The following is a 26,614-nucleotide window of genomic DNA, read 5'->3' as shown; positions in this document are numbered from 1 at the left end:
ATGATTTTGTGAAATTTAAATAATCTCTCAACTTTTTCACTGAGATGATGCACCCGCAGCTCCCACCCATGTATAAAGTCTCCAGGCTACGATGCCACAAATAAGACTCCTGTTTTTAAATTTTAATTTCTAAATCGAGTAGAATTTTGTCTTGTTGTTTCCTTGTCTATAGTATGCTCATTTTGTGCTGGTGCTTTTTTTTTTTTGGACTTCTAAATATTGTTTTTCAGTATGTTAACTGGCATATGGGGGGGTTAAAAATAAAAAGACAAATGCAAGTGCATATACAGAACTGTGATCTCAAGAGGTAGTAGCTGTGACCTCAAGCTTGTTTCTCAGAAGAGCAAAGATCAAGGCAATCAAAGATGATTGGATTCTCACCACTTTGCCCTGTTTAGGGTTGGATCTCCTTTGTCCTCTTTTGGATTCATTCTGATGCACTTCCATCAGATTGCAAAGACCTTCTGTTGATCTTGAATAAACCAAGGGAATAAAGAGTCTCCGCCAGTATCCAGGGCTTGACGTATCTGTGACTTTACTAAGATTTCCTGATGTCTTCCAAACATAGCCATTTAGGGAGGAAATTTCTAAAATCCTTGGGTGAACTTTTTTGAGATCTAGAAAAACCCTTCCCACAAGATGCTGAGTTGTTCTGTAATGCAGTGTATTGTCACCTTAGAAAATCAACATAACCCTGACTTTTTAATGTGAATTGACTATTGTTGTACATTGCCCAGTTAGTCTGGAAGGGCAGTGTATAAATTATATATACTGCCTGGGCCAAACAGTTAATCTTCCACCAAGCGCCCTCTGAACTATAGCCAGAGTACAGAGAGTCAAGTCTCCATCTTTGCCAACTCTGATAAACCATTCCGTAGGATTACATAGGAGCCAGCTTGTCGTGGTTAAGAGCAGCCGCTTCTAAGCTGGCGAACCAGGTTCAATTCCCTGCTCTTCCACATGCAGCCAGCTGGGTGACCTTAGGCTCGTCACAGGCCTGTTAGATGCTATTTTCACGTTCTCTCAGCCCCACCTCCCTCATAGGGTATCTGTTGTGGGGAGAGGAAGGGAAGGCAAGTCGCTTTGTGACTCCTTTGGGCAGTGAAAAGCGTGGTATAAAAACTAACTCTGCTTCATAATATGGACAAAATACCAGTGATATGGACAATCCTAAGGAGAAAGGGAAGGTTGTCTGAAGATCATAGATGGCATGTGGGAACTTCTCAGAAGTGAGATCAGTATGAGGACTTTAGGCCAGGGGTAGTCAAACTGCAGCCCTCCAGATGTCCATGGACTACAATTCCCAGGAGCGCCCTGCCAGCATTCACTGGCATTCGCTGGCAGGGGCTTCTGGGAATTGTAGTCCATGGACATCTGGAGGGCCGCAGTTTGACTACCCCTGCTTTAGGCCATTAAGTGCTTTGAAGATGGTCAGCACTTTGAATTGAGCCAGGAATTAATTAATTTCATATTAATAAGTAAATGTCAGGAGTGAAAAGATGAGGTTCTGTCATTCCACAAGGCCTGCAAAATGGAGCTCTTCCACCAGGTCTATGGTTGAGTCTGGTGCAGAAAGGAAGATCTGTATGGCGCCCCCCTTCCAGGATAGAGCGATGTGATTGGTGGCTTGCGGGTTCCATCTGCGCCCCTCTTCCCGCCCTCCTCTGAGATTTTTATTGGGAGAATGATAGTGATTTGAGTTAGTTTTTTTCTGCTGTATCTTTTTTTGTTACTATGATTATTTGGATCTGTGATGTGCTTTTATGTCTGGGGGTTTTAATGGGAGTTTTACCGGGATTTTCTGCAGACTATTGTAACCCGCCACGAGCCACTTGGGAGTGCTGGATGATAATGATGATGATGATGATAATAGTAGTAGCAGTAGTAGTAGTAGTAGTAGTAGTAATGCTTGATCAAGATGAACACGAATGCAGCACCAGACTCCCAGGGGTTTCAATGGAACAGGGGTAGTCAACCTGTGGTCCTCCAGGTGTCCATGGACTACAATTCCCATGAGCCCCTACCAGCGTTTGCTGGCAGGGGCTCATGGGAATTGTTGTCCATGAACATCTGGAGGACCACAGGTTGACTACCCCTGTTTTCCTTTTCCTTCACCAAATGAATGTGCAGGTACTGCAGAGGGTCACCAAGGGTCTGTGTGCTCTGCCCATCTCACCTATGGTGAACCATACAAACGATTTGCACTCCACTCTTCATCACACGTGCCCAAAAACAACAACAACGGCCCTATGGAAGACTTTCTAAAAAGAACCCTTTGGAAGTTAAAACACGCTATAAGCCCATTTCAGTATATCTGTGTTCCTAGAAAAAACATAACACCGTTGTTGTTTTTTCCTTCTTTCCAAGTTGAATTTCACATTGCAGGAATATTTAGGCTACTGCTTGGTCTGTATCCCTACAGACGGATTCCCCTAATCAGAAAGGAACATGGAGTACTTAAGACTCATCACTAATTATCCTCTTGCACAGTGCAACTTTGAGTTAAGCCACAAAAGAATGTTTAAATATTAGGAGGGAAAGACCTACCAATTAAAAAAAGAAGTGACAATTGTCAGACCGAGAAGCTAGTTTTGCCACACTAGAATTTCATGTGCTAAACTCCGCTGCCAAGTAACAGCCAAGCTGCATCCTGTTAAATTACAATGCTGTGACACCAGGCTACCTTAAACAAGGTAACTGGCAAACTATTTTCAAAATCAGAACAGTAACGTTTCCCCCATCTGTTTTGATATTTCTTGTGTCCATCTTTTCCCTCATTTACAACTCAATTCAGAATTAGTTTAGTGTAGTTTTTAGACCACCATCCCAGCAAGTCAGCTAAGGGTGGTGTACAAAAATTATGAAATACCCAATTACAACAGATAAAATTAAATTTAAAATTAATTTAAATAAACAGTGCCAGGTTAGAACAAGTTAAAACGATGCTGTGGTAAAATCTGTTACGACTTAGAATTTTCCCAGAAATTCATGATGAGTTGGGAATGAATCAATACATAACTAGATGGACAGACAAGTGAATAGATGAGTGGTTGGGGCCGTAAATAGGTAGGTAGGTAGATAGAAGAATAATAGAGTTGGAAGGGACCTCATGGGTCATCCAGTCCAACCCCCTGCACTATGCAGGACACTCACATCCCTATCACTCATCCACAATAACCTGCCACCCCCTTGGGCCTTCACAGAATCAGCCTCTCCATCAGATGGCTATCTAGCCTCTGATTAAAATTTTCTAAAGATGGAGAACCCACCACCGCCCGAGGAATCCTGTTCCAAAGATGTTAGCTTTGGCCCCAAACAAAAGCCTAGTGGAAGAACTCCATCTTACAGGCCCAGGGGAATTGTGCTAACTCCAACAGGGCCCAGATTTGCTCCGGGAGCTCATTCAAGCTGGTAGGGGCTAGGACAGAAAATGTCCTAGCCCTGGTTGGGGCCAGACATACCCCCTTTTTCTGTTACATCTATTTATCGTGTAGCACAAAAAAGGGTGTGCTTGCTGTAAATATATCTGTGTGTGTGAGTGGTCTGGGCTGTTCCCTTTTTGACCTGCAGGTGTAAGGATGTTGGATTGCTGTTTTTATTGTTAGCAGAAGTTAGCCATTGCAATAATTTCCCCCCAAAATGACAAAATAATTCCAATACTCCAATTTTTTAAAAAAACTGAAATTTGAACAAACCACTTTGAACTAACAGCAGTTCCTCCACAGTCCCACCTGATTTCCCCCCCCCACCTGCCCTGTGAGTCTAACCTGTTGGAGTGACACCCCTGAAAACTACCTTAGACTTTATAATTAGTTAGTATACCAGTCTTTCTTAGAATGATATTAGAACCTGTTTTAATCCCCACAATCAAAATATATTCCACCAGGCATTTGGTTGAGGCCGGGCCTCCAGGATTATCTAAGATCCCCCCCCCCCCGAAACACTTTCTTCTGTACCATCTAGTTCTGGCAACAATTGGGGGGAGCAATGTGAGTGATACAGGAATGTATGGGATGCCAATTTTTAGAGATTTTTACTGAATTTATAGCAGTTTTAACTATACAATTTAAATCCAATAGCACCTTTAAGACCAACAAAGATTCAAGGCGTAAGCTTTTGTGTGCAGGCACACATCTTTTCGCATGAACACGAAAGCTCACACCTTGAATAAATCTTTGTTGGTCTCAAAGGTGCTGTTGGACTCAAATTTTGTTGTGCTACTTCAGACCAACACAGCTATCCACTTGAGTCTTGTTTTGATTATGTTGATTTTATCTGATTTTACTCCAAAATGGCTGGACCATGAGGGGCGATCCTATAAATCCAATTATAAATAAACTAGTGAATAAGCCCGCTGCAGTCTTAATGCAGCGGGCGCTAGCGGGTCCTCGAAGGCGGCGGGGCCGGCACGGGCGTGGGGCGGGGCGGCTCTCCCGGGGCGTGGGAGTGTGCGGGGGCGATGGGGCCGCGGCACGGCGCGGGTTGGGCGAGCCGCATGGAGTTGGGGAGCGGCTGAGTCGGGGACAGGCGAGTGTGTCTGCCACGCTGGCTGCCTGGGGCGGCGTCGGAGGCGCGGCGAGGAGGCGAGGTGGTGGCTGGGTGTGGAGGTGAGTGATGGCGGTGTGCGTGCGGGTGAGGAGGAAGGGGGCGGGTCGGGAGGCGCTTTGCGCCTCCGATTAGGCAGTCCTGTGTGCAGGGGCCAATTGCGAGCCGTGCGCAACGCTGCTCGCTATTGGGGCCTTGGCGGTGGAGTGACAATCGTAGGGGCCAATTGGCAGGCGCTTTGCACCTGCCAATTGGGCCCTCCGATTGTCACTCCGGGGCAAGGGGCCTATGGGCATCCTTCCCCATCATGGACAGGGTCCACCTTAGGTGCCCTTAACGGATTATATTATCCGCTCTGCCAGGAGCGGTTAAAGATAAATAAGTATTTTAGGGTTTAAATTATGCCTTCCAATTTAAATTTAAGTAGAAATGATGCCTTTTAATCATGGGCCTACATCTGGTACTTGTTCTGTTGAATGTGATCTAAAACAGGGGTAAGTCAACCTATGGTCCTCCAGATGTTCATGGACTACAATTCCCATGGGCTTATGGGAATTGTAGTCCATGAACATCTGGAGGACCACAGGTTGCCTACCCCTGATCTAAAACAGCCTTGTGGACGCAGTGGAAAGTTCTCTGCTTGAGGCTCATTCAGCACACCTTGCATAATACAATTTCAATGCACTTTAGGTTTTCTGGTTTCACACGGGAGAATCCAGCTGCAAAATAACATTGAAAGTGCACTGTCCAGCATGCGCCGAGTGAGCCCCAGGGGTTTCTTGTGTTGAATAGGTCCTTTACTCATGCGTTGATTGGGCTCGTTGACCCATGAGATTAATTCCAATTCTGATTGCACGATATGCTGTCAGTAGTCCGATGTGCAGATAAACCAAGTTCCCTTATAGAGCGGAAGGACTTTCTGGCACCGTTCGCCAGTCAACAGATAGCCCGGCATGGCTTTATGTTCTGTGTCAACATTCATTTCAAGTTCACGCACTGTGGGAATGTTAAGGAAGATTACAATCCAATGTGTTTTTAATTCTCTCAGCTTTTATGAGTGACACTGTGAACAGGAGACACTGGCAGACGACTGTCCTGCAAATACCATTTGTTTAAAATAGATGGACTGTAAAATATAATTTAACATTGCTTATGCATGCCTTCATGGAAGCTAGCAGGATGATGTCAAGGAAGACTCAAAGGAAAATGAATCAGGTACAATGCAAGCAGAAGGTCTAGTCCAATAATAGCGTTTCCAAGCACCTCTGGCTGGTTCTTACCTTATTCTTTTCTTGGCATTTCTGCCATGAATGCCAACAAAGATGTTCAGCGTGCCTTGCCTTTGGTGCTTTCTTCCCCCCTCAAGTTCCCCAAAATTGGACTGTTAATTCACTCCGCTGAAGCAGGCTTGCACGATTTGTGACTCACCAAGCCAAATGCAGCCACCAGACACGCACTGCAGACTGCCAAGAGCTTGACACACTCCCTGCCCAGTTTTCACTGTCCCAAGCAGACAGCAAGAACAGAAAGTTTATTAAGCTCTCGGTGGGCCACCATATGGAGCCGAGAGGCTGCATGTGGCTTGGTAAGCGGCAAGTGGAGCAGGTCTGTACTGAAAGTTCTCAGTACTGTCAAGATTCACAACAGCACGCCTGGTAGACTCCCGTCTATTTTTTTTCCCCCTCTAGTACAAATGTTAAGAAATTAGTATTGATTTTCATTGGCAAGCAAATGTCTTCACTTGGGCATTAGAAGTACGCTGTGCTTTAATCCCCACCCCCACCCCTCTCCATCAACTTGCTGCCAATTTATGGCAATCCCGTAGGGCTTTCGAAGCACGAGACACTCAAAGGCAGTTTGCCATTGCAAGGCTCTTCGTAGCATCCCCAGACTCCCTCACCTGCCTCCCATCCAAATGCTCACCAGGGCCGACCCTGCTTAGCTTCCAAGTTGAAGCTAGCCTGGGCTATCTAGGTCAGGGGCCGTGCTTTAATGCAAAGCTGGATTGCACAGGCTGGCTTGATATCGTGAGATCTCAGAAGCTGGTAGTATTTGGTCGGGAGGCTACCAAGGACGTCCAGAATTGCTATGCAGAGGCAGGCAATGGCAAGCCACCTCTGAATGTCTCTTTCTTTGGAGTTGCTGTCAAGTTAGCTGAGGCCTGGTGGTGGTATTATTATTATTATTATTATTATTATTATTATTATTATTATTATTATTAAATTTTTAGATCGCCCTTCTCCAAATAGGTCTCAGGGCGGTTTACAACGTAAACAGCTAAAACACAATAAAATCCCCATTAAAACCCCAATTAACATTAGCAACAAGTTACATATAACATATGAGCGGCGGTGGTCACAATTCTGATCTTAGTTACCTGACTTCCCCCCAAGTTCAGCCTGGTGGGGAGAATAATATTCAGAAGACGGTGGCACCAATACAATAGATCTAACAATGATCTCGATGTTAGAGATCTCAATATTGGAGGGGATCCTCTGATGGATTTGTGGGAGAGCTGCCCTGGCCTCAACCATATGCCTGGCGGAAGAGCTCCGTCTTACAGGCCCTGCGGAAAGCTGGTAGATCCCGCAGGGCCCTTAGCTCTTATGGGAGCTCATTCCACAAGGTTGGGGCCAGGACTGAAAAGGCCCGGGTTGAGGCCAGGCGAACATCCCGTGGACCCGGGACAACCAGTAAATTCATACCCGCAGAGCGGAGTGCCCTGCTGTAACTTCCGAGTCAAAGACAAGGGAAGGCCCGCGTTGAGCGAGTTACAGATGTCTAATCTGTAAGTGACCGTTGCATGAATCACTGTGGCCACGTGTTCCGAGGACAGGTTGGGCGCTAGTAGCCGGGCTTGGCGAAGATGGAAAAATGCCATCCGAGCTACATTGGTGACCTGAGCCTCCATAGAGAGGGAGGCATCAAATGTCACCCCCAAATTCCTGGCAATTATTATTATTGTTGTTGTTTTTGTTGTTGTCATCGTCATTATCGTTGTCGTCATCATCATCATCATCATTATTATTATTATATTTATTTCCCGACTGTCCCAATAGGCTCGAGGTGGGTAACAACAGTCTCAACCCCATTTAAACCCCATTAAAAACTTAAAAAAATACCAACATGACGGCCAAAATCCCCATCCCACCCCTACTATCAAGGCGACAGAGTGAAGAGGATAGAGAGGAGCACTGTACACCCTCAGGAAAGCAGCAGCAATGCTAAACATTTCCCAGTGCTTCTGTGTGTATCAGAAGTCAGTCCATTACTGGCATTCTTCACCTTCCACCTGTCTCCTTCCTTCCGTCCGTCCGTCCGTCCGTCCTTCCTTCCTTCCTTCCTTCCTTCCTTCCTTCCTTCCTTCCTTCCTTCCTTCCTTCCTTCCTTCCTTCCTTCCTTCCTTCCTTCCTTCCTTCAATTTTATACATGGATTTATATCCTGCATCTCACGATTTTTGTCGCATCGAAGCGGCTAACAATTAAAACCATAAACAATTACCCCATGAAAAACCCATTAAAACAGTGACAATACATATAGTAACCCACAAGATGGCAGAAACAAACTATCCCTATACAACCTACTAAGTCCAGCCAAACAAGTCAGCACTAGTTGTTATTATATTACAGGGATGCTCAGCTAGGGTGGGACCCCTGATCAAACTCGGGTCAACCCCTCCCCTCCCCGGCCTCAACCAAATGCCTGGTGGGAGAGGTCTGTCTTGCAGGCCCTATAGAACTTAGGCAGCCCTTTAGCTCTTCCGGGAGCTTATTCCACCAGGCAGGTGCCAAAGCCAAAAAGGCCCTGGCCCTGGTGAAGGCCAGACGGATTTCCCGGGGGCCCGAGACAACCAACAGATTCCTACCCGCAGTTTACTTATCAATTAATTTTAAACTTGTCGTCTTGCGTCCTTTTGTCTAGAGATGACACACAGCACAAAATAAAGGGGAATGATTTGAGAGCCATAATTAACTTATAAACCACAAGGCAAGTTGCTCGCTCTGAAAACGCTGAGCGGGGTAATCCGTAACAAAGTGCTTGCGGGGACATGGTAGCTCTCACTTTCCGTGTCATGTTGGATAAAGGCTTATATTAACAGCAAGTGGCCCATGCTTGTTGCGTATAAATATATTTATAGGACAAGCCTGATTATAGATTGTACCTGATAATTCCTGTTTTATAATCAGTGACCTAGAAAGGAGGGGAGAGAAAGCTGTTGGTGAAAAGATGATGTTGACTTTACATTTCCAAAACCTGATTCACAAACCGGTGATGACAAAGCAACATGAATGTAAGGTGGTGCACTGCGGAATAATATATGCTCCAGTGATTCCAAAGACGCAAACAGTAACGAGTGCTGTAGTAGCAACCACAGTACGAAGCAGGCAGCATGGACAGGACTCGAAAGGGGAGGTGGTTGCTTTGGCTGATGTGCAGTGCAAGGCTGCCATGCTCCTTAGGCACTGTGGGCTCATTGCTGAGGCCTTAGAATCATAGAATCATAGAGTTGGAAGGGACCTCCTGGGTCATCTAGTCCAACCCCCTGGACTATGCAAGACACTCACAACCCTGGAGAGCTAGACGCCAGCAGCAGTCCAATTTTATTTCCGTGCTGGAAAAGGCTCATGAACATCTTTTTTTCTGTCTTCTCAGATCTTCTTCCCATGTGTTGAATGGATGTATTGAGTGGCAGCTGCAGCCTTAGTCCTGCGTGTAAGGCCACCAGATCACGCCAAAACAAGGAGACATGATCTGGGCTTGGACTTGGGGTCACTGTGGTGGGCTGATAGTTGTGAATTTCTTGCTTTCTGCAGGGGGTTGGACTAGGTGACCCTGGAAACTGCTTCCAGCTCTTTGATTCTATGAGACGTTGCACCCATTGCAATGTTCCCTTGAGACTCTAGCCCCAATCCTGCACTCTGCCTTGTGTGCACAGCAGAGCACAAGACTGGATGTTTAATCAATAGAATTGAGTTTGGGTTGTCTTGTTGGAGTAACAAGTACATTATTTACAACTCAAAAAATTATTGTTGTATTATAAATTGTTGTAAACCTGCTTTTAACTTGGAACCCACTGTTATGATTATCTCAAATGAGTAGCCGTGTTGGTCTGAATTGGCACAAAAAAATAAAATTAAAGGTCTTAAAGGTGCTACTGGACTCTGATATTATTGTGTTATGATTATCGTTATTCTTCTACCATGATTCAGTATATACCCTCCACATTTTATTGCCGTGAGCCTCACAGGAGGGCAGTATATAAATATAATATAATAATAAATAGTTCAACCCTTTGCTCAAGACAGGATCAGCCTCAAGCATCCAGGATAAGTATCTATCCAGCCGCTGCTTGAAGACTGCCAGTGAGGGGGGGGGGCTCACCACCTCCTTAGGCAGCCCATTCCACGGCTGAACTAATCTGACCGTGAACATTTTTTCCCTAATATCTAGCCCATACTGTTCTACACATAGTTTAAACCCATTAATGCGGGTCCTCTCCTCTGATGCCAACAGGAACCTTTCCCTGCCATCATCTAAGTCATTGGTCCCCAACCTTTTTATCACCGGGGACCGGTCAACGCTTGACAATTTTGCTGAGGCCCGGGGGGTAGTCTACTAGTGGACCCGTCATTGGATGGCGCCAGAGGGGCGGGCTTAGCTGGTGGCCGCTATGGCTCGTCTGATCGGGCAAACGGATGAGAAGGATGGGGAAGGAAGCTGGCCTCTGTTTCTTTTCGCCGTGGCCACTGAAGAAGCGGGCAGGAGCCTCGTTGAGACAGATTGTGTGGGCTGCCCTGGGAATAAGGTGCTCCTGGACATGAGATGAGGGCGTCCTAGTCAGAGCAGAAATGAAAAAGGGGAGCTTTGTGACCTGGACTTCTGCAAAGTTGGGTCAACATTAGTGGGCTGAAGCACCTAACTTAGACAGAGCTGCGGCTTGGTACCGACTGATCCACGGACCGGGACCGGTCGCCGGACCGGGACCGGTCGCCGGACCGGGGGTTGGGGATCACTGATATAAGTGACAACCTTTTAGGTACTTAAAGATAGCCATCATATCCCCTCTCAACCTCCTCCATATTGATTTCCCGCCCCCCCCCCCAGCTGGATGGCAGAGGTGTGCACATATGTGTTTGTAAAGTACCATCAGTTCACAGCTGACATCTGGCAACTTCAGCAAGGGACTTTCATGTCAACGGGGAAGCAGAGTTGGTTTGCCTTTGCAAAATCTTCCTCGGCAGTTTCCCTCAGGCCCACAGTGGAGGCTGAGATGGTTCTGGGTGTCACCTTTGTATTAATTTTCATTTCAAAAAACATGTTTAACACGTTTAATTTGCTTTTAAAAATGTGTTTAAATCCTGCTTTATCACTTGTTTCTCTGTTGTAACCCTGACTCGATGTTTGCTAGGAGTGGACTTACCACAGCTGGCCACCTCTGTGGCGGATAGATGGCTGAGCTGTAGTAAGTCCACCCCTAGCAAACATTAAGTCAGGGTTACAACAGAGAAACAAATGGCAAGGAAATTCTGGATAAGGCAACTGTGAATATAACTGTTTGGATGACAATGTGACTCCCATCTCTTTTAAACTGTGTCAGCAGATACTATGTGGGCCAAGGGCCTAGGTGTATATTAAAGGTGACATGACACCAACAATTTAGAATTCTGATATGCTTTGATGAGAAAAGTGGATTAATCAGTGGGATAGATCCATAATAGAGACTGAGATGGTTCTGGGAACCATGGGATCTGCCCCCTAACATCAACAAAGCTTACAGCAATAACCATAAATCTCAGAAGACATAGGAACCATATCCCATCATTCCTGGAAGAAACACTTCATCATCTCTATATTTGGATTGCCATTTGTTTGCAAACAGCAACATTGGATAATCAAACAAGTGTTCATTTTTTTGTCAATCATTTGAAAGTGTTCTGCATATCCTTGTTTTCTCTCTGCTTCTTCCGCCCTTTATCTGTCATCTTTGCAAAATGTGTTTAAATCCTGATTTCAGCCCTAGTTGAGAAGAGTCAAGTACTGACAGTTTCAGAATTCAGCCCTGACTGAGTGCATTTTAACACAGATAGAATAATTGGGGAAAGTTGGCAAGGATGAGTGGGTAGTTAGACGGAGACTCCCATTTGGGCCAAGGAAAAGGGAACCAATCCTTTACAAAGAGATTCCCATCTAATTAAACAGGGAGAGGTGGATGCAACTTTTGCACAGGACCACCAGTTACCTTGACCCGGCTCCGGTTTACCTACACCTCAGCGAAGCTCTGCCTGACTGATTCCCGGCCTGACGATCCTGGATACGATGGCTGACTACGAATAGGGGAAGGAGGAAGCGCGGAGAAATATCGCCTCCTTTGTTTCGATTTCGGCGAGACCGTTACGAGAGCGAGACCGCTACGACTGTTGTGCATTACGAGAGCAGCGTTAGTGGGAGAGCCTTTTTTCGATTGAACCGGCTGTATTGGAGACCTACCGTTGTCTGCCAAGGAGACAAGATGAAGATCTGGAATTCTAGCAGGATAAAGAACAACTGGGTGACAAATACCCAGCATTTTCATATCGAGTCCTAAAGGGAATTTTATATCCAGATGTTAGAAAAATTAGAGTGGTATTAAACAAAATGGTAGCAGAAAAAAAAAAAAAAAAAAAAAAAAACAGGGAGTTAGCTTTGGAGAGCACAGAGATCCTGCTCTGATATGGTTAGGAAGTGCCTTTGGAGACCTTAAGAGTCAGTTAAAAAGAACTGGTGTTTCGAGATAAGAGATTTGGGTACTGGAAAGTGTGCACCAGCTTTCTGGAAGCCAAAAAAGTCAAAGAATACTCCAAGAAAGTGGATTGCAGTATTTTGGAAAGCGCTGGAACAAAAGCCTTTTTGCATAGAGATTTTAAATAACTCTGAATAACTTAAGAAATTCTTATTAACCTGAAAGAACTAAAGTCTGTGCATATAATGATTTAACCTCAGAGCTATCTCAGATATTTCCAACCCCTGATTTCACCTGACCATTCCTCTCTGTGTTAAACAAAAGATTTTGTTACTTTTTGAATTTTAAAACGTCTCAAGTGGCATTTAAGATGTTTAAAGGCGGGGGGGGGGGGCTCCTGATTCACTTGGGTTCCTGGACTGAGCCAACAGACAAAACTTTGTACTGTGACAGGGTGGGACAGAATTCTTCAGCAAAGAAAAATGGAGGGAAAATCTTGCCTCTGAGGGAGGAAAGTGGACGGGGGTCGTCATGCCAGCAAATAAAGGTCTGTAGGAGTCTTTATCGTTTCAGCTATGTTCACAAGCATTCTTATGCAAGGGATGGATAGTATTGGACAGATGGTCCATTTGGGTGGGCTGTGTACACATGCTAGAATCAAATAGGCCAGATTATGATGGCTTCAGTACTGCATGTGAGGATGTCTGTGTGTATTGGGTGCATATGCACATATGAATACACGTGTGCTTTGTGTCATAAGCATGACTTCTATTTTTGATTCTTTTTTAAAAACTGAAATAAACTTTTTGTGAAATATCAGGCAACATTTAATGGCAGCAACTCCTGTTGGGGCAGTTTGGTTTGGAATAACCGGGGACTTGGCTTTGTTGCAATCTGTATTAATACCAGCTTTTTGGATCAACAAAATGTAGCTTAACAACTGCCTTTGCCTGGCTCAGTGAAAATCCCTAAAGTAGTTATGTTGTGTCCAGATGCAAATTTGACGGCGCTGCATTAGGAGATTAAAACACCAACACACATTTATTATTATTTTTTTAAAAGCTGTTTCTTGTCAGATAACTCTGTTTATATTTTTAGCAGTTTGCTCTTTTTAACCAATAGCATCCTATTACCCCCAAAGCCTAATTTGGAAGGGGCGGGCAAAGATATGTCTTGTACCAGTTTGTTCACTTATAGGAGGCTTCACCCACCACGACTTCATTTTGCGTGGGAAGGGACGTAACATTGGAAAACAATTCTCTTCGCTGTTTAACATAATGCTCTTTTCCTGGGGAGTCTGACTTGTAATGACTAAATTTAGAACTGGACAGCTTGATATACTGAACTGTTGGGTCAGAGCTGAGGAGGCAGTGGTACTTTTGGGGGTCAGTTGCATAAGCTTTTTGCTAGTCTGGTAGCATTTCTCTCAGGCGTCTTTATTTTGGAAAGGTGTAAGCCTCTAGCCCTCATGGATGTGGAGAGAAGTAGATGGCTTGACCTTCCCCCAGTTGGAATCCTAGGGAATGATTAGACCTTGTTGCCCCACTTACATGGCTATGATTTTCCCTGCTACTTCATCTAATAGTTCAAGGTTTTAGTTTTGACCTTTATGGCCACCCGCAGTTGTGGTCCAGCATATCTGAGGGACTGTGTGTCTCCCTATGCCCCTAGCAGAGCATAAGACTCTGTGAATTGGAACAGGTTGGTGGTCTCTGGCCAAAGAAGCATGCCTCTCCTCAACCAGGGCCAGGGCCTTTTTGGTCCTGGCCCCGACCTGGTGGGATGAGCTCCTGGGAGAGCGGAGGGGCCTGACGGTGCTGTCAATGTTCTGAAAGGCGTGTAAAACTGAGCTCTCCCACCAGGCATTCAGTTGAGGCCAGGAAGTGGGACATCAATTGGGTTCCTCCTTTGAATTACTCCACCCTAAGAAGGGAGGAAACATAGATAGTGCTTGCTTTCAGGAGGGGGGAAGGGATGGGTTGTCTTTTTTCTGGTTTTAACTGTGTTCTTATTCTTATGTGAACCACCTTGAGCCAGCTGGCCAGGACTGGCGGTATGTAAGTTCAATAAATAATAATAATAATAATGATATAGCCATACTATCCCTGCCATTTCTTCTTGATTCAGCCCCATTGGCCTTCTCGCTGATTTTTTTTTTCTTGTGCTGTCCTGGCACTTTGCAAGAACATGTAAAAAGAACCAAGATTAAAAAGGAGCTTGAATTTTGGATGATGGTACAACTGTTAATGCCCAGGAAAGTGCTTTCCACTTGGCTGGAATGGCCCATAGATGGGGACACCATGAATTGATTGTGACTCAGTGGTATATTCTTCTGCTTTGTACCTGCAATACAAAAGAGATACTGATATGAGAAACTTTTACATAAGCCTGCTAAAGTCATGCATGCCCATGCAGGACAGCACCTTTGTAAAAATGGTTCAGGTAACATCCTAGATTAAGTTGGGAGCGGCGGCCTATAAGTATATAATAATAAATAAATAAAAATGGATAAAATAAAGTCAAGCCGCTTCGGTGGCCTAACCCAGTGGTCCCCAACCTTTATTAGGCTGGGGACCGGCAGGGCATCGGGCCGCGCCCGCGTGGGCCACGCCCACGCTTCTGGCCGCGCCCGCGGGCCGCGCCCACGGATCGGGCCGCGCCCGGAAGCCACGCCCGCGGATCGGGCCGCACCCAGCCCGGCCCTGATTCCCTCTTCCCGCCGTAAGTAGCTTCCCGGGCCGCAAGCTTGCGGCCTGGGAAGTTTTTTACTGCGGGGGGTGGGGCGGGGAGAGGGAGCCGCGGCCCGGCACCATGGCCTTCGCGGCCCGGCGCCGGGCCGCGGCCCGCAGGTTGGGGACCACTGGCCTAACCTTTGAAGCGATCGACTGAGTAACAGAAGTGTAACCTGTGAAATACAGAGAGATTCTCCAGCAATTTCAGCATTCGTTTAGACAGCTCACGAGATGGGCCTTTGATTGCTTCCGTATTCCAGATACACTCTCTTGCCTTTTATTGACATGATGTTGTATGCAATATCCATATGGCTGTGTCTGGAAAAGCAAGAAAATTGGGGGTTGTGTAGCAAACCTAGAGAAGCAGTAAAAAGGGCCGGGGGGGGGGGGAGGCAATGTCACCACAATGCTCCTCTGAGGCAGGGAATCTCATTGTGTTGGCTCAGCAGTTTGCTTGTTTCAGACAGGGTAACTACCTGCTAAGAGGCCAACACAACTAGACCCTGCCCAAACAACCTGTGTGCCTTGATTTTGCAGTGTGCCGATCAGATTGAAGCATGATGCTTTGGAATCTACATGGAATCTACATTTAATCTGATGTGTCAGGTGGGGTTGTAGCATTACGTCTTTAGCTGGCCAGCTCGGCGCCGGTGTGTACAGGTTGACCATTCGCATGTGTCTATTGAGTTGTGCTCATGGGATCTCAAAGTTACATACTAAGGATAGATGGGAAGTTGTGATTTTCCAACTCAGATTGTTGGCTCACCTGACCCAATATTGCTTTAGCTTGTGGAGTTCCTTTCTCTTCTCTACAGAGCCTTTTAACTAGCTATGTGAAACCGCCCTGAGCTGCAAGGTAATGCGGTAGATAAATCAATCAATCAATAAATAAATAAGAGTTAAAGAAGGTCATTATTTCAAGGCTACCTTTCAGAGTACTTAGTCATTATTAATTTGTTTACCCTTATAGACATAAGCATGTGAAATTTCATAATTATCTGGTGCCAGTAATTAAAGCTTACAGTGCTAGTCCGATTTCAGCGGGTTGTTTTGGTGACTGTGAACTGATTAGAGTGAATTTCAGTGGCTTAGAAGTCAATCAAATCTAGTTTGGGAGTAAAGTTTTACCAGAATTAAACGTCAGTTGCACATTATACTAATCCACTACATTTTAGGAATCCCTCCCCGCCCACAAACATGGTTTGAAGGTATACCTTTTTTACTGAGATGTCAGCAGTGTTCCATTCCAAAAGCGTTAGGAAGATACGTGGTTAAACATTGGGGAGTGATATTTGTGTGGATCGTTTGAACTTAGAGAGCAAGCATCAAAACTACCCAGCTAAGCTAAATTTATTCAGAACTGAAAATAATCAGTTCTCAGCATATATATCATGAGATTCCACCTGCCACCTCCCCATTTCCCTTGTAGCCATTATGTTTTGTCGCGTGTAGACCTGCCTTACTCGGGTTTCCTGGCCTTATGTATTATACACAGAGGGTAGTTTAAAGGTTACAAATGTGATCCTGTCAGATTGACAACTAACTGTTCTAATGAGGAAAAAATCCTCAAAGCATGAAATTTGAATGAAATGTGTGATTATAATTCAAGAACTGCTTACCCGAACCTCTGGGGACCTCCCAAATAAATGCGGATCAAGGAAGTTAGATAAACCCTCTGGTCCCTCTCCTCGTTCTAAAATATACATATGGACCTAACCCTCTGTGCAGATTGGTCCAAAGAGCGTGAAAGAAAACTTTACCATTAGCCGCCGCCAGCTCAGAACTGACATTGCCGTCTCTTGCTGTTTATTAATACTGTATGTGTTTTGTTACCACGTTGAGTGGTAAGGAAATAGGTGCTTTGAATTATTAAAGTTGGTTCTGGAGGATAGCTGTATGCTCAGATGGCATTTGCTTCAGCATATGCAAATTATTTAGTTTCATTTGGGATCAATTCCCAGGGGCCTTCCTTTCCTGTGATGCTCTGAATTTGGCAAGCAGAAGCCAGTCCCGATCTTTCTTCTCTTTTCCTTTTTTCTTTCTGTTTTATTTATTTATTATTTTACCTCTCTCCCCCCCACACACACACATTTTTGGCTTAAATTGTACAGTAGGAAAACGCATGTGCACACACGCACATACACACACACACACCACACACCACACACACAAACGAAGAAGCAAAATTCACCCATAAGCACTGTGGGGGGGGGGAAGCATTAGCTTTTCGGCATCGAGGACACAACACGATTACCAGCGTACACTTTTGTCAGTGCTTTTACCAGTAAGCTGCATTGGGGACGGGGTGTTCATTTTTCAGCGCCTTAAAAAAAAAGGAAAAAAAAAGACGTTTTGGAAATTTCTTTTTTACAGTCCAGGAAATTAAAACATTCGGAACAGACCCCCGTTTCATTTCGAACAGTGTCCAGGGCACAGTGTCCTGTAGCAACAGTGGCATTCGGCATTCGGCATTCATAAACTGTTTCGGGGGCGGGGGGGGGGGAGATGAAGGGGGAAAAGCGCACCCAAACACCTCCTCTGGATGCTGAAGCTGAAAAGGAGTGTGTGTGTGTGTGTGTCGGGGGGGGGGGGAATTAAAAGAGCAAGTGCTCCACCAGGGTGCCTGCAGTGGCCCCATCGACCGGGTTCCCTTTAAGCAAACTCCAGCTCTGTCGCTAAATTAAGTTCTGCCGCTCCTAACCTATTTCCTGCTTCCAAAAGACAGCCAGTGACTCCAGCTTGGGGGGGGGGAGATAGACGAGGAGAACCAAGCTAGCCTCCCAGCGACGCTTCTCTGTTTCATTCTCAACCCCCGTTTTGTAGGTTATTGACCAGGCAGTCAGAAAACACTGCTCTTCTCTCTCCTTTTTCCTTTTTTTTTTTGAGCGAGGTCAGAGACACGGTGGGTTTTTGTTTTCTTTTTTTTTTATTTTGCCTTCCCTTCCAATTTCTCCCCCCCCTCTCTCTTCCCCCCCTCCCTTTCTCTGAGTCAAGTTCTCAGGCAGCTGCGTACAATGCTGGGAGCTAGCCAGCAGCAGAGACAGATGGTAGAGTTATTAGATGTGCATCATACGATTCCCTTCCTGCCACTCGCTTTTTAATCAAATTAAAACAAAAAAAGAAAGAGAGAGAGGGAGAGAGAGAGAGAGAGAGTGGGGGAGTCAATTAACTGCATTTGTATTCTCTTCTATAATGGACCCTATTCCACTTTCACCCTAAGGCAGTTGAGTGGAAATTTTAGGGAGAAGAAAAGGGTGGCGGGAACTTTTTTTTTTTAACAAAAAATCCTTTTGCGGGGGGGGGGGAGAGAATGTTTGGTTTTTTAAAGAAAGAATCCAAGAATCGAGGTTATTCCAGCAGCTAAGTAAAATCCGGTGTGTGGGGAGGGGGGGGGGGAACGACAAAGTTGAAGCTCTTTCTCTCTTGTATGCCGTAGGAATCGCAGCTAAATCAGGACTGGGAAAGCTTCCAGATCTGCTGTGCAAAGTTAACTGTCTGACAGAAGAGTCCTAGCCACCTCCTCTCCCCCCCCCCTTTCCACCGCCACCCCTAACGTCAGGAATGGTTTCTTCCTGCTTTGCATATTCACCATGCTTGGCCTGGCCATATGGGAAAATGCGACTGAAGGAATTGTTGTGAAAAAAGGGACAGCAAGTCTGAAATAAAAGTTGTCAGAGTGGTACCGAAGAGAAAAAAAAAAAAGAATACGAGACCATGTATTGCGCATATACAATACCCGGCATGGGCGGCAACTCTTTGATGTACTACTATAATGGGAAAGCGGTAAGCTAGCTCTGTAATTAAAGGTGTAATTTTGACAAGTTTTATTGTCGTAGAAATGAGAGTCATTTGCTGCATTTATAGCGTTGAAAGTTGTACTGGGCTACCTTCAGCCTGGCTTCCTTCTTAAACTGTTCAATTTGTGCTGAATTTATAGGATTAAGTAGTATAGATTTTTTTTTTAAATAGGACGCTGAAATTAAATGCCTGCTTATCTGTTTGAGATGCATTTTGTGTTGTGAAACTTTTTTTTTTTTTTTGACTAAGTAGATATTGGTTGTTTGGGGGCTAGTTTCTCCCAGCTGCATGATGCGAAGGAACGAGGATGTTTATAACCTAAGCAGATAGAGAAAGCGCTTCAGATTTTTGTACAGATAAGTTTTTAGTGTTTCTCTTTCTGCCTCACCCCCCCCCCCCCCATTATTTTCGAGGCAAGATTTGCAGCTTTTCAAGTCAGGATCTGCATTTGACTGCGAAACCACTGGCAGGGGGAACTAGATGTAGAACTTGAATTTGAGAAATCTAATTTTAAAAAAAACCTGTAGAAAAATAGATGATAAAAAGATCAAGTTTGTGTGGACATTGCATTACACTATTTAGGATGCATGCCCTATGTTCATTTATTTATTTATTCCTTTTCTTCCATCCGAAACACTTTATTTAAAGGGGGGGGGGAGAATATGTGTCTGGTATTTTGTGCATAACCTCAGCAGAAGGTTTATACTTGCCATCTGGAAGGGGTTCCCCCCCCCCTTTCCCTCCCCTGTTTAGGTCCTGGGAAGGAAAAAGATTTTTTTTTTTTTGTTAAAGAAATCTTTTAATGGGCTGCTGAGGTAAAGAGACGTGTTGCTGAAAAAACAGGAAAATAAAACTGGGACATTCTGAAAGAAGGCAAGCTGAAGCCTGCATTCTCTCAACTTTCCAGCATTTCATCTGATAGCAATCAGGGCATAGCAGTTAGGCCAAAAGGGAACTATTAGAGCTTTAACCAAGGCCTGTTTCCGAGGTAGAGGATGGCGCAAACTAATTAAGCCATATGTATATGTGTGCATTATACAAGGGTGCACATATAATATATACAGATTACATTATTTTGTATGAGAAATCCATTCTCGTGAATGAACATCTGTTGGGAGTAGCTGATTCCCCCGCAGTGCTTCCCAGCTAGAACGGTGGACGTCCATCGGTTCTTTGTAACAGAATGTTCTGAAATGACGCAAAATGTAGTGAAAGATCTCAGTGGTTGTTGTTTTCTTAAATGGAGCAAAGCCCAAAGGCTCAGAAGTTTGAAAATTTAGCATGAGATTAAAAAAAAAAAAAAAAAAAACCTAAGATACCCTTACAGTCTGGCTGTCATTCCTGTGCATTATAAACGGAGCAATATTATGGTGGGGAAGTTTGTTTAAAAAAAAAAATGCAGATGCAAGAGACTTTTTAAAAGCACAGTTTAATTAGGAAACCGTAAAGTGTCTGGCTCTGAGATAGCACAGCTGCATTCTTTTCTTTAGGGAAACCTGGACTTTTTTTGTTGAAATAGTTTAAGCCTGGGGCGGCTTGCAGGATGGAATGGATTTGCTCATTTTGTTTTTATAATTCAGAAAACTTTAACGCAAAGGGAACATTTCCAAACGTGCACCTGAGATGGAAGTTTCCAGTCCAATGCCATCCCAACTATGTGACTAATACAAAAAGGGAAATGCTGAACGTGACATCAGAGTTCCATCAAGCCCCCTCCCTCTTGCCCCCAGTTCATAGATATTTTCGGTTTGGGTTGATTTTGGGGAGGGGAGGGGAGGGGGAGTCAGGAAGGGAGGATGGTCCCCATAAAAATCAAGATCACTATCAGAGGAAACGTATTCATGGGATCTGTTAAATGATGTTTATTAAAAACAAATCTGGCCAGTGTGTATGGAACAAAAAGAACAGGGTAAACTTTGCATCGGAGTTTACATGTGAAGCTGTTTGTGTTGGGCAGCAAAAAGAACAACACTTGGCGGTTATCAGCAAAGGGCATTTTTCCATCCCTAATACTGGGAAGTCCTTTGATTTAGCTCTGTGAAAAGGCATCCATCATGGCAGTAAAGTTATCGGGCCTCTGAGGACGAGGCCGGTTACGTTGGCACTTGGCGGGAAAGGAGGGAAAATCCTATTTTTGTGTTTCGAGGAGGCACCTTTTCACGCAGTCGGTGTCGTTCTAGCTCAGCTCTTGGTTTGGTGCCAGGCATCTTGCAGAGGTTGTGTTTGCCCCGGATTAATTGTTTAGAACGCCTGCTGGAAAGATGCTCGTTTTCGGGGTCGCACCTCTTCCTGTGGTTTGTTGCAGGAAAGTACCGGCTGCGATAAGTTGCACGAGTGTTTTTTGTTTTTGTTTGGGGGTCTCCCAACAAGACCTAGTTTGAAATTCCACCTCCTTCTCCTCTTCTTCCTCCCCCCCCCCTTGACAAGTCAATTACTTGTTTAAATTCAGTTTGAACTCTCTGAACTTAGAACAACCAGCGGAAGCAAGTCTTCCCTGGGAATAAACAAAAGGGAAAACATGCAAAATCACTCCAGATCCCCCTGTATTGAAGTTAGCGTGGGAGGAACGGGATGGTGAGGCATAATCTCTCTCATTCTCTCTCCCTTTTTCAGTTCTTTTTTTTCAAAAGCTAAATGCATATGGCAAATAAGCACCTTTCCTGATAATTTTCCTCACGAAGATATTTCAGCATTTGAGGAAATCGTATACTTCCTCTTCCCCACGCTTCACCTGTTGTCCGTGTCATCTGTCTTTTATGCAGCTGCATTTTTTTCTTGCTACTGTTAAAGACATATATTCCTTTAAATCTGAAGGACTCATTTAAAAAAACGAAGCGCCTCTTGCATTGGAAGGCTTCACAGAGGACATGCACGAGTGAAGCATTATGTGCCACTCTGTCGTTTTGTAATTCCATGGTTACATTTGCCAAGCGTCGCTAAATGATTGTGTGGGGTGTTGTTTTTGTTTTTTAAGCACTCGTGTTTATTTAATAATGCTTATTTTAGGTATCGTCTAGCGAATGCTACTTTCTTAAAACTTTGCTTTCTCGTGACTCTATATTCCTGATTGTAGGTAGAATCTGAAATTGTGGCAGTGCTCCTTTTAAAAATCTGATGTTTAGCACTGCTAATTGCCCACGACTGGGATTTTTAGCACACAGTGGTTCAAGGCAGTGTCACACTTTAAAGAGCAAGGAGACAGCAACGATGTCATTATTGCAAATGGGATTGAAAGCAAAAGTGGCAAAACTTTCACTTAATAGTATTTTAAGATCTCATCATTGGCTCCCACCCGCATGCGCATGTGTTGAATCATATAGAGAACCCTATAATTATCATAATTGCTCTTTTTTTTTTTTTTGGTACGTTATATCAACAAGCATTGAGCCATCTCACCAACTAGTTGTTTTGAAATAGTTATTTGTCAAGTCATCAGATCACAAAAAAAGTAAATGCTAATGGAGTTTTGTGTTTGTATTCTGTCTGCTATTCTTATTACAGACCTTTTCACCCCAGTAAAGTTCTTAGATAAATGCTCAGTAGTTTAGTTGCCACTAATAGTGTAGGCCATATAGTTATGATCATTTCCCCTCTCAAGTATTACAAAAATTCAGTTTAAAAAAAAAAAAGGTAAATGATGAAGGATTGTTGCTTCCTTTTTCTGGAAACGTTTATATTTTGAAAGAAAAAAAAATAGATACCTGTCAGTCAGATTTCTTTCTATTTAATTTTTTTTTCTTTTTTAAAAAAGGAACTGTATCCCATATTCCAGATTTCAGACTAGGCACTGCATTTGGAAAACATGTATATGACAGTGTTTAGATGTGGGAAATAACGTATGTCAGGAATAAAAAATGGTATTCAAACACTCTTGAACACTCACATGACAATTGCCTATTATGTGGAAGTAAATTCCATTGAGATAAATGGGGCACACAGCCACGTGAAGGATGGCTGCTAGCAACACACATGTTAAAATACTTCCCCAACTCTCATAAACAGTGCTGAAGTTGTAACTTTCAAGCAGCATTATCATACAAATCTTTTATTTTAAATATTAACCTGCGTAAAAATCAATGTGTATTTTCTATATCGTATTTTAAAATGGAAAAAGGCGGTAGAATCCCCCCCACTGCTCTGAATTTGCTGGGGCCTTCTAAATTGTTGGTAAACTTAGGTCTGCAACATACCATTTTAGAAACTGACCACTTCTATCAAGAAAAGTAGAAAAAAGATGAACAGAAAATGAATGTGGATTCAGTTGCTGTCTCTGTGCCTTTGTGTCTGTAGCTCTTATGTTTTGTTTTGTTTTAAAATGAAGCATTTCTAGTTTTTTTTTTTGGAAATGGGAATTGTTTTATAAATTAACACTGTTAACTTTTGACTTCTTCACTGTGTTGCGTTGCCTGGTGCCGCCAAAGTGATCATTGGGGCAGCCAAAGTGATCATATTTTGGGCATTGTCTTAATAAGCACGCTCTTCTGGGAACGAATGTGAGCGTGTATAAGCGTCACTTCTGAATGTGAGTTTATACTCGTTCAGAGGCCTCACGTATACTGTGTGTAAGTCACTCACTTCTCTGTGTTGATCCCCTCGCTGTGATCCTACTGTCTCCCAGGCTGCAGGAATTAAAAAGCCCTTCCGTTGCTTTATGAATAAAAATATAAATTTTATAAGATCTGTTTCGGGATCAATTGCTGGTAAATCTGGAAAAAATTAAAACATGTTGACTTTGAAAAATGCTATACTGTAAAACCCTGGGCTGAGTGTGTGTCTTGTTTTGGTTTTTTTTGTGAAGGAATTGGGGGGGGGGGGTTAATTTTTTTAAACAACTGTTCATTGCCAGTGCTGCCTTTAAATGCCTTCCAAGGGATCCACAGGAAATTGTGCATAAGAACTGTTTGTTTCCTGTTTGAGAATACGCCTGGTCCACGTTATAGCCCATTTACTGTAAAATTGCCGTAGTAAGTAAAGGACCCAGGATTTGGAGATTTTGCTCCAAGTTGTATTTACAAGAGTGGAAGGGAGACAATGGCCTTTGAGATGCATTGGGACGTCTGTCATCATGTACCAGGAGGAATTTTTGCCTTCCGTTTTTATAGACAGGATTGGAAAAGGCAACTGCTGTCAATTTATTGCATCTATTGTACCATCTCTAGGCCTCTTATCACATATGGTAAAATGCTGAAAGATGTGCTGCCAGTCAGATTCGTTAACACAGTGAGGTTTTAGCCCTTGATTTAAAATAATTTCGCCCTGTTGAAGTGGAATGGGAATAAATTGGCTCAAAACCCTAGTAATTTGATTTAACTGGATTGTGGATCTGCTGCACCTTTCTGTTGTCTGGTCCCTCGTCCGTCTCTCCCAGTTTTGCTGTGGGCAAGCGGTTCTTCCTATGTATGCTTGTGTTTTGTCTTTAAAGCACTTGGAAATAAAGGAATGCTGTTTCTAAAGAACACAGATGAAGCTGCCGGGCATTGCTAGAGAACCGCTAAGAACTTAGGTTCCCTCCCTGGTTTCCAGGACCCAGGCATTTTATTAATTAACATATATTTTAATATTTTAGTTCCAGCAGTCCAGCTCTACTAACCGCAATGAGTGTCTTCAAGAACCCAATGCATCTGGATGGCTATGCTTACATGCTAAGTCCTCATGTGAAGACAAGATTTTTTTTTTGTTTTACCGTGTTAGAATTTGCTCAGCAAATACCTCCCACGCTTGAGTAGCAGGAGGTGTTCCCATGTCCGTGAAAAGTGTAATGCTCAAATCACTTGTGCCTTCTGGAAGCAGACAAGAAGTATCCCCATACCTTTGTTGTATATGCCCAAAGGATATTTTTCCGGATTTTTCCCAACCCTAAAAGTCCAGCGCATTTGTTATGAAGTTTGATCGTTTCTTCAGTTGTTGCCTTCTTATATTATCACCATCATCGTAACCACAGGGTGAACTTTTTGAGAAATAGACAGTGATGCCATCATTCCCCCAGAGATTCTTTTAAGCCTATCCTCTATGATCAGTTTTCAGGATTGGCTTGTTTGTGCTTGATTCTTCCGGTATTTTATGGCATACAATTCAAACTACCTGCTAAATACTGGTGCGATCAGGAACAGAATCCCAGATAAATGAAACAGTCAAGTGACTGTTGAATGGGTAACATTTTGTAGTTCTATAATTTGGGAGGGGGGAATAAAATGTGTGTGTGCTACTTCTCCTGCCAAGTTTTTCTTCCCGGCATTAATCCGATAACCCGACAGATTAATAGAGATTTAAATGCGGGGGGGGGGAATTTTTGTATACCTGCACTGTTTAAAAGAGGCGAGGCTGCTCTAAATAACCGGGCGTACGAAATTTAGCTGTTCCGAGAAAGGTGTGCTCCAGCGTTTGACGACATGTAATCCAAACAAGAAGAGTCTAGCGCTGAGAGATAACAGATGAAAAGCGTTTTTGTGATGTGCCTGCGCTCAGACACCCCTGAAATATGCAGTCTTTGCTGGGCGTTCTCAGGGGACCCGAGACTGCGCTTTCATAGAGACCAAATTACACTCGTCCAGAGAGAAGGCAGTGTTGAAGTAATTGGTGGGGCAGCGTGGAGAATGTTACATTCCAGCTGCTTCCATTGTAGGCTGACCTGCAAATGCAAAAAGGATGTTAACAATCCAGGCTAACATTTGACTTGGCTTTTTCACCTCTTAGACATTTAAGTGAGAATTATAGGCCAGCAAACCCTGTGCCTTAGTATTAGCACTGTTATAGTGAGAAGGTCTATAATACTAGGGAGGGCGATTTTATTTATTTTATTTTTTTTGGCATCCTTGAAAAACTGTTTTACACTTGCTGGCTACCTCCCTATAATTACATTGAGAACGGTTTATATAGCTGATCCTTATTATTACTAAGTTGTTTTATTTGACGGCTGTGGTTGGGAATTCAGTTCCTTTATGGTCAATTACGGTATACTTCTCTTCTTTAATAAAAGATATATTTCCCCGGCACCCTGGTCCTCGAGAACAGCAAAACTCCGACTGCCTGCTGATTGTCCCTAAATAGTCGTCTCTGGTTTAAAGGGAGCAAGATGGGATTGCTCCAATTGCTTTTCTAATGAAGGGGAGGGCTGAGGGAAGGCATCATGTTGATGTAACCTGCCTATTTAAACCCATCCTGTTAAGGGATGACATGATTAAAATAATCAAATGTATTACTTCGAAAATTAAAAAGGATAAGTAGTGCACCCCATTATTTTATTGACTTTTAAATATAAATTGCAGAAATGTTTACGTTCTTAATGGCATTATTAAGCTAAACTGACAGATCAACGGGGGGAAAGTTGATTGCCCAGCATAGTATTTTGACTGCACCTGTTACGACAATTCCAGTACGCCGAGCAGCAACCCGCCGTCTGACTCTTTCGGCTGCATCGGAGAGCAGTTGAGGAGTGATGGAAATGGAGACACGATATCTAAAGTGCAATTTGTTTCGTGACGCCTTGCGCTTGTTTTGATTAGGGCAGAGGCTTTCGATACGTTTTGTACAGGCCTGGAAACAAATACCTGAAATGAATTATTTGTGCTGCCGTCAATACCTGCATCGTAAGAGTTTCGGCTGGCCTTAGTTGCTCTTTCTCCATATCCCCTTTAACTACACACCTCTTCCCCCCCCCTCCCCTTGCAGTATACTGACTCGGAAGCAAGTCCAAATGATTCCAATCCAATTAACTTGATAATAAACAGGCCAGTGTGATTCATTTCTCTATGAACATGCATTTTGAATTGCAGCCCCACAAATCTGCACGTGTAGGCCACGATCCAGTGGCCCTCTGAC

General features: G+C 43.9%; 1 protein-coding gene across 33 annotated transcripts in view; it reads left to right on the top strand.

Moving 5' to 3' along the window:
* The window catches only part of TCF4 (transcription factor 4), a 427,786-nt gene that overhangs the window by 258,753 nt on the left and 142,419 nt on the right, over window positions 1-26,614 (top strand). Inside the window, exon 1 of one of the 33 annotated variants that reach the window (XM_077346844.1) lies at window positions 18,381-18,781. The exons of 30 other annotated variants lie outside the window; for them this stretch is intronic. In XM_077346844.1, coding sequence (XP_077202959.1) covers window positions 18,713-18,781 — 69 coding nt within the window. In that variant the 5' untranslated portion in view covers window positions 18,381-18,712. Of the gene's footprint in view, window positions 1-18,380; window positions 18,782-26,614 lie in introns of those variants that run through there. 2 more of the 33 variants (XM_077346847.1, XM_077346846.1) reach the window with 2 other exon arrangements.

Source organism: Paroedura picta, chromosome 7, assembly GCF_049243985.1.
Source record: "Paroedura picta isolate Pp20150507F chromosome 7, Ppicta_v3.0, whole genome shotgun sequence".
NCBI classification, from domain to species: domain Eukaryota; kingdom Metazoa; phylum Chordata; class Lepidosauria; order Squamata; family Gekkonidae; genus Paroedura; species Paroedura picta.
The sequence above is the reverse complement of the archived record's forward strand: the minus strand, read 5'-3'. Positions and strand labels throughout refer to the sequence as shown.